The 13,020-nt window shown below is 49.7% G+C and overlaps 1 protein-coding gene across 1 annotated transcript in view; it reads left to right on the top strand.

Moving 5' to 3' along the window:
• Positions 1-13,020, top strand: part of LOC119400589 (nuclear distribution protein nudE-like 1) — a 233,689-nt gene that overhangs the window by 116,688 nt on the left and 103,981 nt on the right. The window contains exon 5 of the mRNA XM_037667651.2: positions 10,292-10,477. Coding sequence (XP_037523579.1) covers positions 10,292-10,477 — 186 coding nt within the window. The remainder of the gene's footprint in view (positions 1-10,291; positions 10,478-13,020) is intronic.

The raw sequence follows: 13,020 nt of genomic DNA, 5'->3' as shown, positions 1-13,020 counted from the left end.
TAATTTTTGTTCTTTTGTCTCGCATTCAAAGAGGCGTTCGCTGGCGCTGCCAGCGACGCGTTCACCTGCCTGCCTACGGTCAAGAAACGCGAGCACAGAGTCCAGCAGCACTCGTAAGAAAAAAAGAACGACTTGAGTGAAGAGCAGCGTGGCTGACTTCAGGGAATTTTTGAACCATGCCCGTCAGTCCTCATGCGTAAAGTGCCTACCATTATTCACCGAGGTTCTACATTGAAGAAGATTTTGCCTTCACGTTCCTCTTCACCAAGGCGTCCGTGTTGGCTGTCATGTCGCATATGCAACACAGAACACCTAAACATAACTGAAAAACAGCAGGGACCTTCTGTACTTGTGTGAAGCACGTCTCATGTTCGTTTGCACGATTGGCATGAGTGGAACCGCTACAGTTCATTTCATAATGCCGGCGTACCAGTGTTGCTGGAAAAGACCAAGTTTTCCGCTCGACTGCGGTGGTTTTTCAGGCTGACTAAACGAAGCTGGAGAGACTGTGGTAATAATACTTCATTTGACAGTTTGCGTGCTCTAAACGACCACTACGGTATTTGTTTTATTATTAAACAAAACCTAATGAAGCCTGCAAAAACTGCATGTGGTTCCAGTTTTCAACTTTCACAGGCACTGCAATCGTTATAGCGTCCACCAACCAGTGTTGTGGGCATCCCCCTACCAATGGAAGAAGACCAAACACAGATAGAAAAATTCTGTTTTTAAAATTTCTACTCGCTTTCTAGAGAGACCACTGCCAGTTTGGACACTTCAAACGGTACACTTTCTATTGCGATACAAAACAGAAAAGCAATGAAGGACGCTAGACAGTCCCTTTAAAGACAAATGCATGTAGACCAAGAATATCTTAAAGGTGTTGTCACACACAAGCTGGGGTAGTGACAGAAAGTGTCTCATGAACTTGTACAGAAGCCTTACATGCTGACGTCTTGACTATGGGACGATGGTTTATGAATCTGCCACACCAAGTGCTCCGAGGATGCTGGACCCTATCCACCATATAGGTATCCACATTTCTACAGGCGCCTTTAGCATGAGCCCAGTGGAAAGCCTTTAAGTTGAATCACACGAGTGGTCACTGCATTTGCAGAGATCGTATATATCTGTGATGAGTGAAGTGCGCGTTTTGAAAAGAGCACGAATGTGATGAAGGTGCGCATTCAAAGACGAGGACGATGACGGCAGAAGCTACGGATGCGAGCACCGTTAGTGAAAAATCAGGAAAGAAGATGTAAAGATACAGCACGTGAGCGTGGGCAAGATCAGCTCAACCAATGGGAAACCTCCACGCTGGTTTGGAAAAAAAAGCCACGGATGCTGAAGGGGTAGTGAGGAGACGTGGCCGGGACCTGGTGGAATGAAGATGGTGTCCAGGACGCGGGAGTGGCGGCCAACGGAGTTTTGTGCAATGGCCGCTGCGGGCTTCCACCTGGGCGCGTACCCCACCTTCCAGGCGTCTAGCGTTGGCCAGACCCAAGCTTCCCGTCGCCTGGCGTTGGCCAGGCAAGACCGGTGTCTCCCGTCTCAACCCCAGTCCGCGGCTGGCGAACGCCGAAAGGGCGTCCGGCCGTTGACCCCTACTCGCCGGGCGCGTCCATCTGCATCTTCGCCGGCGGTCGAGCTTCGCCACCACTTCCTCTGCCTCCGACGTCAACGCGTGTTCCTCCTCGATGATGTCCATGCCCTTCATCGCGAACGGTGACATTTTTGAATAACTCGCATTTGGCCGTTTCGCTAAATAGCGACGGGTGGTTTATGTACTTTTGGTTTCGCGTGCCGAGTGCTTGTTTGTTGTTTTTGGTATCTGTTTATTTTGTAAATATATTTAGTTTTGTGTGTTTGGGTATAAGCGGTCTCATCTCTTCTTGATGATGTTTAGGTCATCGCTTCAATGACGAACCTACACGAGTGCGTATTAATTAAATAGCCTCGTGACAATATCGAACTCGAAGGGGATATATCGATAATTCGAAGTATAAAATATGCGTATTTAAGGCTTATATTAATGCATTGCAGGTCTCGAAACAGTTTCCGGAATTCGTAACAAGCGGTAACATGACGATTCGCTCACAACTGGTATGCTAAGTAACAAGGTGGCAACTTCTTTTGCACGTTACCGCACTTTATTTCGCACGAAAATAGTCCATAAACTTATCTTGCTTCTTGTGCACCATCAAATTCGGCAGGGTTTCGTTTGGTGTCGCAGAAGTCTGTTGTCAGACTCGGGGGTCAATGTTGCCAGACTGCCACCAGATTTGGCAGCTAAATTTGCCCCTACAGCTCCAGCTTTCCCGTAAAGTTCCTGTGTAATCCGCTGCGTATTTTGCAAATGCCTTTGCGTTGTGTTGACATCAGCTGTTTTAATTAGGCCAAGTATATTGTGTCAAGTCAGTCACTACAGCCAATCAGGTGAAAATGATGGCAATTTATTGTTCTCAGATATTGTGCCGACAGCAGTTGCTGAAGTTACGTCCGGCATGTTTTCCCATCGGCTCTCACTGTTTTGCAAGTGGTCCCACGTGCTGCTTCGCCCTTCTGCGTATTTTGCCAGCGTCCGTGGTGTGCCCGTGTCACTGGGGTGCCAGTTACCCATGCTCCGCTTCGCCCTTCTCAGTATTTTGCCAGCGTCCGTGGTGTGCCCGTGTCACTGGGGCACCAGTAACCCACATGCCGCTTCGCCCTTCTCAGTATTTTGCCAGCGTCCGGGGTGTACCCGAATCACTGGAGTATCAGATCGAGCGCGTTTTGTTGAAGGAAGCACCGCGCCTTCTAGAATCAGCTACCCCAGGCAGGGAACGCGCACGCGCGTCTTTCCAGTCCGGCCGTGCCCCGGCGATAGCACCGCTGTGCGTAGTCGACACGGCACGCACAGCTACGGAGATATTCAGTACTTCGGAGACAACGAGTCCAATGTATCGCAACGCTGCCCACGCAGTGTGCGGGCTTCTGCGACGCCATTCAGTTTCTCCGGTAAAGCGGTCGTTGCGCGTGGATTTCCTACTTTTGAGATACAATCGAGTCCGAACGCCTGAATTCCCTACTTCCGAGACACAATCGAGTCCGATCCGTTAATCATAGAACAGAACATACAGGCACTTGCGAAATGCCAGCGGATTACACAGCAACCGTATGGGAAAGCTGGAACTGCAGGGACAAATACCCCCAAGTCTGGCAACAGACTTCTGTAACGCCAAACGGAACCCTGCCTCAAGTTCATCAAGTCATCCTAAATATCATTGAAGCTTTCCAAATAAGCGAATTCAGCACCTTCAGCCACAACAGCGATGGCTGATGCTGAACGCCGATGCAAGCTCTGGAGCGCAGTAAGAGGTTGTTTAGTGGCAGCGTTGACTTAGCGGCGGCGTTGACATCTTCATAACCGTACGGGTCCACTTGCGCGGCACCGGCAACGTCAGCCTCGATCGCGGCATTGATGCAGTCAGAAACAGCGACGTCGTCATCTGCACCGATGAAGTCGCCTGCTGTACTCCCGTCCGAGAGCGCGCCGGAAAATGCTAAGTCGCAATATTTACTGAGGCACCATACGCCATTGTCAGCGGTCATGACACACCCAAAGTCGTCACCTGCACGAAAGCCCGCAAGGAAACAGTTCATGACGGTGCTTTGCTTGACGTCGTTCCAAGCACCAGTCATCATTTTATCACTACGAGCGGGTCAATGTTTAGTGCAACTCCCGAATGAGGATTTGTCAGGAACGAAGCGAGAAGTACACGAGTCCTCAAGCCACAAGAGACAACGCAGCCCGCAAACAACGAAAGACATGATTGCGATGGCACTCGTAGCTTTGTAGCAGGCAGCCGCTGCTATGGCGCGCAAAGCGAGAAAAAGCGCAGCCTCCGAGATCTGCGTTTTATAACCAACCGCACACGCCAAAAATACGTAACGACATTGCGAATCTCGAAGGCCATGCTTTTCGCGCCCGCATGCCATCATGCGCGAACAAACTGGGAAGGGAATGCGAACATTGCGACGAGGCTGCCAAGTGTCTCCGCATTCATCTCATTTTGGTACCTTCGTTAATCGGCCCCTTCGAAAAACACTATGCATGTGCATTGCAGCCTACAGATCGCGCATCAAACAAGCCGGTGCACTCGCAAGCGCTGCGCTACCATTTATCAACGTAATGCAGCGACACCGCCTTTTCGTCACCTGCGCGCGAAGAGTGATCGGAACTTGACAGAACGCAGCCGAAAATGACCAACATTTATTAGGAAAACTGTACTCCCTGGAGCTTGGCGCGGCGCAGCGTTCAATATATCAGATGTTTCGCTGTGCGGGAGTTCGATATATGTGTGCACCAGCCCTATACTTTTGAATGGGAAGTTCAAGGGGATTTCTCAGCAGTTCGATATAGCCAATAATTCAATATATCCGGGATCATCTGTATGTCCCGTTCTCTCCGCATGGCTCCTGCGAGGGAGCTCCCAACAAGGCAGTGGCAGCTCATAGAATGTGATTTATCTTTCATAAAGGTAACAAAGTACATGCTTGTGGTGCATATCCAGGTGTACTTTCTTGAACTACAGCACAAATACTCTTGTCCTGAATTTTTCATTGATGTGTCAGTTTCATGCTGGCGTGTCTCATGCATCCGTTGGCCCATCCTCTTCGGAGTCCGATGTTGTGCACCCCAACCACGGTGTAAGAATAAGTTAGGTGATGACTCTGCCGCCAGGCGCCGCATCCAGATTGTGTTCGCCGCCTTGGCTGTTTACTTTTGGCTGCGACAGGTGGCGCTAACAGACGGGGTCTCATTGGGGAAAGGCGCCGATCCGCGCGTAGTAGGTTATAGCCGCGGAGCCTCGCTTGTTTATTACGCTCAATATACTTATGTACATAGATGAGAATAAATTTGTACACTGGGACTTTGCAGTTACGAAATTGATTTTCTGATTGTATATGAAGATTATTTCCCAACAGCGTTCTTGTCATATAAATGTTCCAACAGGAGCAAACGTTGGTCTCGCGAGCGGTCGCATTTTGACGCGACCGCGTTAAAGAGCTCGTTTCGCTGAAATCCCAGGTGTCGGCGGCATCGGCGTCAGCGTCTTTGGTTCTGAGCAAGAAAGCAGCGTTGGCCTTGATTGGAAATTCGACGTAGTTGCAATAAGGATAGCAGCTCGAGGGCGTTTGCGGTTTGGCCTACCTTGCAGCAGTCTCCACTGAAGAGCGAAGGCACGCTAGCGATAAGGAAGGCGATAGTGTGCGTGCGTGCTCATGTGTGTGCGCGCATGTGTGTCTGCGAGCGTATACTCGCGCACGTGTGTGTGAGCGTGTGTATGTGTGTGCGTACATGGGTGCCTGCGTGCGTGTGAGTGCATGTGTGCGTTCGTGTGTGTGCATTTGTGTGCACGCGCGCGTGCACCTCTGTGTGCGTGTGTGCATTTGTGTACGTGCGTGTCCGCGTTTGTGTGTGTATGTGTTCGTGTGTGCGCGCGCGCATGTGTTTGTGAGCGTGTGTGAGTGCGTGCGTGTGAGGGCATTGTGTGCGTATGTGTGTGCATTTGTGTGCGTGCGTGTGCGTGTCTGTGTGTATGTGCATTTTTGTGCGTGCATGTTTGTGTATGTGTGTGAGTGTCTGCGTGCGGATATCGCTGTTGCGCTCTAGTTGCTTAGCAAACTGAACGACAAAAAAAACTTCGTCAGACAAGTTTCAACCAATGTATCATGAAACTATCTGTTCACTGATTATTCTACAACATTTAATCTTTCTTGGTCCAATAGGCATAGATGAGGCAGCACAAAAAGTAGCATCTGAATTTAAAACAAGAAATTAGCTTTCCGGCTTGATGACGACATGTGTCGGTGGCGTATAGGCCATTCACACTATAAATGTTGTATTCAGAAGCCTCCTGTTCTTCACGTGGAGGAGGCTCGTCTCTGCAGAAGTCGAAGCTCGGCCTCTTCCGTTGCGTGCCCATTGATTCAGCATCGCCATGCACTGGAGTCGCTGTCTCCTACGGGCAATAAATTCTGCGTACATTTAGCGGTAGGGTAAGGCACCTCCGAAGCAGCTTGAACCTTTTGGCTTCCTGTCGCTTCCGAGAAGTCGGCAGTAGAGCCTGCCGCTTTTCGCGCAGGTTTCTTGGTTCTTTGCTGCACGGTCAGGTATATTGTGCATCCATTGAAAATGCTAGGCACAGCATCCGAAGAGCGCGTAGGTTTCTTTCGGGTGTGCAACAGGACGTTTTCCTTGTACTCTGCATGATATGTTGCAGAGATCGCTGCTTCCTGGGAAATGCTTCGCGCACACATGGTCAGTAGGCTCCAAAACTCTCTGCTCTCGGAATGGCTCGTCGCCGCTCACCTAAGCGCTCTGGTTCACGCCGAAGCTTGAAAAGCTGACACACGTTCCGTACAAGTCCTACAACCCGACTTGCAATTCGGGACAAAACATTTTTTGCCCATTTCGAGGCGCGGCCGACAAGGCCTAAAGGGTACTCGGCATCATACACAGTGTCGAGGTATACGTGTACTCAATCACAATACACGAATCAGCAAAACAAATGCACTGACAGGGCTCACAGGCACAGGGCAACGCGTTTATAAATCACAGAATGCCATGCACACAAAGCTTTCAGGAAGCTCTTTCTTTGCGCGCGAACTTCAGAATGAGCGCCACGCGAGCCTCTGAGACTCCATTCTGTAGCGCCATCTCAACGCGCGCCGCGAAAAGTACTCGTGGCTCAAGGTCATCGGCGAACACAATCTGCCCGCGCCCTCTCCTCAAGCGGAGCGGCGAGTGTCAGCACCTAACTTGTTCTTACACCGTGACCCCAACACAAGTATCTTTACAGCAGAGGCCCACGCGATATTGGTGACTGTCAAACACAATAAACAATTACATATACCAAAAGCAGTAATATACACAGACTTGTTCAGTTTGTAAGAGCTTTGAATACTATTCAAAAGCACAAAAATCCTGTAATTGTGGTACTGTATTCAATTTTGTGCATCGCTTACACATCCAAGCAGCATCTCACGATATGCTTGGTGCCAGGACACTGCGAGATTGACAGGAATGTATTCCTGTCAGAAATCTCCTTGACAGGCGGACCAGTTAGCTACAGCCGTCCACCAAAACGCTGCCAACTCATCCATGGCTGTCCCTGTAACAGACCTAAAGCTCTTTGTAAAGAAGAAGCTCGTGGCTTACTGGCAGCGCTTACAGGATAGGGAAAGAGGAAATAAACTGCATCTTATCAAGCCGCATATTGGTGATTGGCTGCCAATATCAATGACACACTGCTCAGAAGTAACACTTTGCAGAATAGGACAGAGCACACATGTGCACCTTTTGTGATCCGCCTACGTGCGATGATTATGGTGAGCCACCTAACATGCTAGTACATATCATGCTGTAATGTTAGGGATGGTTAGTCATTGACAGCCCCTCGATGATCCGAGTGCACGCTGGCAATGCAAAGGAAGAGCCAGGGTCTGGTTGAAGGCAGCGTTTATTCAACGCGACCGTCTGTGTGGGCCACGCCCAGTGAACTCCCCCATCCCCCAGTCCACACATCTCTTCAAAACCACACATTCTCACTCGGTCAAAAAACAATCACACAAACAGTGTACCTTCCCCCTCTCCTTGCTCTCAGCAAGGAGGAAAGGTATTTGTGCGACACTGTCTTTTGGCAACACCACCCACGTTGGCTGTTCCCGCCAACAGATGTAACCAATCTCCCACTTCGGACACTGCTTCTGTTCTTTTCTATCGTTGTGGTCACATGTTGTTTACCGCAGTACCCACCTGACCGTCTTGAGAATCCACTGTGGCGGTTTGCTTACCCAAAAGCAACTCTCCGGGAAATAATCCAAGGAAACACACCGCAGCTTTCCAACCCCTTCTGTCGACGACCACCTGTGGCGTTGGCGCCACGGAACCGCATCCGCTGCCACTAAACAGCTTGTAATGTAACTGTAGACAGTAACTCGGGGTAAAGGGTGTTACGAGCAAGTGGCGCCCTTTCTAGCATAGCTTCGTTTGACCACCAGGTTCGGCGAGCAACATTGGTCACGAGACCATAATAAACACTGACGAGCGCAGCTGTCGGCCAGTAGCTGTTGGGTCGTCCTTCCTAAACACGGGTGTCTCGGCCCCCACCTTCATCCGCAATCCTGGGGCAGATCATGACAACTTCTGTGCTTTGTGTGGGTGCACGTGTGTTGCTTTTGCATGCTTTCTTGCAGCATGAATGTTTTGTGAACCCGTGATGGGCAAAAATTGTTTTGTCCCACGCTGCCCGACCAGGGTGCAAGTGTGTCTGAAGAAGTACTCGTTTTCTGCCCCTGGTATCGCACTGAACCAATGGCCCCCAGACAAGTGCACCATCTGTTGGAAACTGTTAGAAGCGCATGCTATACTAATACGCTGCAGCGGCTGCCGTTGGGACTGCTCTCAAATTTTTCCACCGTGGGTAAAACAGAGTCAGCCTTTAAACTTTGAGCAATACTGTGAGCTAAGAAATATCTGTATTATACTCTTACTTCCTAGCTCTCACATTAATCTATTATTTTAGACCAAACGAAGGTTAGCAAAATGCTTACATGATCTAATGTTTTAAGATCATAAGCGTGTGCAAGAAAAATAGGCAGCAGAAATGGGATACACATTCTTTTTTGAGCTCCTGACCACTTGTCAAGTCTGTGCAAACGGGTAAATCAGATGGGCCGTACGAATGTCGGCTGCACCACAGATCAACACGATCAGTTCATGCCATGTGCTGAGGGCATTGTTTATTCTATTCCCTTGTCCTGCGGCTGCACATACGTCAGTGAAACTGGCAGATGCATTAAAAAAAAAGATTGTTGGAGCATAGTACAATGTGACAGTGCGAACTTCAGGACATCTGGGCATCTACTGCCGAGATTGTGAATGTTCGCCTCAATTCAGCAGCACGAGCGTACTGCGCAGGTCGGGTGAAAAAATGACTCGAGAAATCGTGGAGGCCCAGAAAATCATGAACCTAAAAGACAGCTGCGTCGCCTTCTATAGCCCTTTCAGATAAAGAGTTAGCCTTCCTATCACGAGCTAGATAATTGTGGTTCCCTCTCATTAAACTGTTTTGAGTGTGTACCTGTCAAGCTTTGCTCATTTTGCTGTGCCTTTTTGTTGTTGATACGTGCTGTATATTTACTGTGGCATATGAGCAATAAAACTCCACTTGTTAGTCGGTGCCTGTGCCCTGTGTTCCCTCTGTCTGGCCTCATCAAGTGTGCACTTTTTTGCCTCGTTATGTTCAACCAATGAGCTCGAGATGTGTTATTCCATGTCTTACTATTCATGTCATGACCTGTCAGTCACGTTCACCATAAACTCATGTCTTTCGTATGTCAGTTCTGGTATGTACTGAGCTAAGGAGCTGACCGTGAGAGCACCCGGACGTGGGCGGCTAGATAGATAGATAAATGAATGGACGTTTGTCTAGCCGCTTCTTGTAACAGGCAATAGTTATGTTGTCGAGACCTAATCTGGAAATATCTTAAGGCTCATTGATTTATTTTATGAGCTTGTCATGCATAAAGCTTACAATGGTGCATGCAGTCAACAATGACTCACATCTGCAGGATTCACACAGTCATGCATTGCAAGCATTTTTTACTTCATTATTCTCACCACCCGATATACTACTGCAGTTAAGGGGGATTCTGTAGAGGACGTTACTAGCTGTGCAGGGAATGAAGGTGGTGATGTGTTTCTTTCGACACTTGTTTGAGCTCTTGTTGCCATAGATGCAGTGGCCCCTCTGAGTGGCTGAAGCAACAAGCCTGCCATGTGGTAGTCATGACTCAAGAGCTGATGTAGTTTGCACGAGTGGCTTCCAAAATAGTAGACCCGTTTCATAATCCGCAACTGCACTTGCCTGCTCTGCACATTCACCCAACCTGTTGTGCTTCAAGCAGAGAGCAAGTTGTGGTTGTACGTGCTGGGGCTTGTCTATTATGCACGTTTATATCAAGAGAGGTGTGGCTACATTTGCCGCATCATAGTGCAAGCAAACTGCTCTTGAACACGCTGTTGGTAGAAGTGATCGACTAGCTGCTATTAGTTGGGTGAAATGCATTGCTGGAAAGCTAGCTTTACAATTATGCAAAAGGTCTATTGTCAGCCTGACGAATTCTAGTCCCAATAAAGTAGTTGCCTTTATTAATCTTGAGCCTGCAATGTTTTCTTTTCAACATCTCGCATTGTGTTCTCAAAGTACAACCGTGTGCCATACTGCTTTGTCTTCTGTCGTAGATCTGAAGCAAGAGCTGATGATCCAGCAGAGCTCTGTGCATAAGGAACAGAGCAGCTTTGGGCCTGACTCGCCACTGGTGCAGCGTCGGGATTCAACAGGGGGCACCACACCCCTGATCCCAGCCAGGGCCCATCATAGCCGCATCCTGGGCATGTCTGACTCTAACCGACTGGCCACAGAAAAGGGTAAGTGTGGCATTCTGTTGCCTCAAAGACTCCATGGGCACAGTTTGCTACACATACGAGAGTCTTTAATGTGCCATCTCCCTAGCTTAAAGAGAGAAAATATGAATCCAGCTACATGTAATGTGCTCTCAGTCCATTAAGAACAGCATAGCATGCATTAACATGCAGTGCATCCAGAGTCTCTGAATGAAATCCCAACAAAAAACCCTCTGTGCTGCTTTGGCTGTTGAAAAAAATCATCTGGTCACAGCAGTGTTGTGTGATGTTTTGTAGTGTGTGCAGTGCATGAGGAGACATTGTAATAATATATGGTGCGCGCATGTTTCAAATAGCCAAAAACAAAACAGTGCGCCGTGCGGTGGCGACTTGTGTTACGACTTTTGTGGCCCTTTGAATGTGTGCGCCGTGCGGGGGCGAACCGCGTATGTGCCGTGCGGTGGGAAGAGGACGGCGATCGTGTGCGCGGCGTGCCTCGAGACAGCGTGACTAGTGCGTGGGCCGTGCGCGAGAGTCGCATTCCAAGGCTGGGATCTCCTTCGCTGGGCGTCCGGTCCATGGGAGAAACCACAGCCCTACCACCTGGTGCCTCGACGTAACGGAGCGTTCCCGCTACGGGAAGATCGCGCCAGGGGCCGTGTACAAGGCCGGGCCAAGCCTCGACGCCGTGTTCAGACGAGTACCCTCAGGGTTCGGGCCCACGAGCCGAGGGCGTCAACAGTGGAGCGGGTCCCTTGGGCGCAGAGTCCTGGCATCAACGGCCGCGGAGTAGACCTCCGCGACTTCACGCGCGCAGACCAAGCACCGAGCTACGGCATCGACAGAGGTCTACGCACGACGCCTTCGACTCGGCAACGTCATCGGCTCCGACGGCAAACTGTACGCCACTGCTTGACTATTTCGCGTAGCAGCCATCACGTCGCATATGTAACTGTTTTCTATATTCATTGAGTCCTTTCGTGTATGTAAAGATGTCTTACGTGTGCTTGTCCACCTGCGTGCTGCGTCATTCTTTCTGGAGCGAATCCTGAACCCAAACACAACATCACAAACTGGCGAGCCTGCCAGGATTCGCTCAGTAACAGTGAAAGAAAGCAGTTTCGCTCGTGTACCAGCACACGTTCGGACTCGAACATGGACTTAGAAAAGCTTACGGCTGTACGTATTCAACTCGGGCTGACAGGCGCAGAACTGAGCAGGTGGATCGAGGCTCAGCAGGCAAAGCAAAGGGATGAGAGAGCTGCGGAACGAGAGGCACTTAAAGAAGCTGCGGAGATAGCGCGCTTAGCTGATGAGAGGCAGCGTGAGATCCTCCAGCTAAAGCTACAGCTTCAGGAAGGAGCTCGGAATGTACCGGCTGCAGCTAATGACGTTTTGCCTGTACCCAGCACTTCATCACCGCTTAACCCACAAAAACTACTTCCTCTCTTCGATGAAAAACGCGACGACTTGCACGCGTACTTGCAGAGGTTTGAGCGAGTAGCAACCGGTCAGGACTGGCCGCAAGAGAAATGGGCCCTTGCTGTGAACATGTGCCTCACGGGCGATGCTTTAACTGTTATCGGTAGGATGACTGCCGCCGATTCATTGGACTACCAGAAGGTGAAGAAAGCCTTGCTGCAGAGGTTCCAATTTACGGCGCAGGGTTACGAAGACAAGTTTCGCAAGGCAAGAGCTGCGGATGGCGAAACTGGAACACAGTTAGCCGTGAGAATTGTGAGTTATTTTGATCATTGGATCGACATGGCCAACGTGTTGAAAACGTACGAAGGGCTACGTGATCATATACCATTTACTCGCATAATTTGCGCACTTTTTTTCGCGAATTTGGAGCTCCGAAAAGGGGGTGCGCAAATTACGCGGAGATTTCGCGAGCACATCTGAAATAACGCACAATATATAGTCCTAACACGCGCGATATAATACATTAAAGAAGAAAATAAATTATAGCGCAAACGAAGGGTTTTTAACAGAATTAGCACGTACTTTAACCAGCCAGATTCGGTGATGCGCGGTCTAGTCAGAATCACTGGTTGAGAAGTCCGACTGAGAATCATCGCCGCGGCCGCTGTCACCGCTTTCCCAAAGCGCGTCGTCCTTCGTTCCGTCGAGTGCGTTGAGGCGTCTTCTTGAAGCTCTTCGCGACAATGCTGGGAGTAACGAGGTGCCACGGCACGGCGATACCGGTGGGCCTAAGCTCTCGCACATATTTGAAAAGGTATTCTTCAACGGCAGGAAACTTTCCATGCTTCGGTCCTCGGAACGGTCTCCTTCCCGGTCTTGTATTAAAAAGCGAACTCGTCTGCGGCACGGTTCCCGTTTCCTTAGGCAAATTCTATAACAGTGAGCTTGAATTTTGCCGAATAGTTATTGTAGCTCAGCGCAAGAGAACAGTGAAAACGCAACTGGCTGATCGCGAAACCTAAACTTCCGAAATCAACGAAGGCTGCGTCGCAGCGCGGACGCAGAGGAAGAGGGTCAGCGCGGGAAAATGTTGGCGCGACTGGCCCTCGCACGCCTCCGATGCAGAAAGTAGTCCGTGCCGT

The sequence above is a fragment of the Rhipicephalus sanguineus genome, chromosome 7 (assembly GCF_013339695.2).
Source record: "Rhipicephalus sanguineus isolate Rsan-2018 chromosome 7, BIME_Rsan_1.4, whole genome shotgun sequence".
NCBI classification, from domain to species: Eukaryota; Metazoa; Arthropoda; class Arachnida; order Ixodida; family Ixodidae; genus Rhipicephalus; species Rhipicephalus sanguineus.
This window is presented reverse-complemented; position numbering and strand designations above follow the sequence as displayed.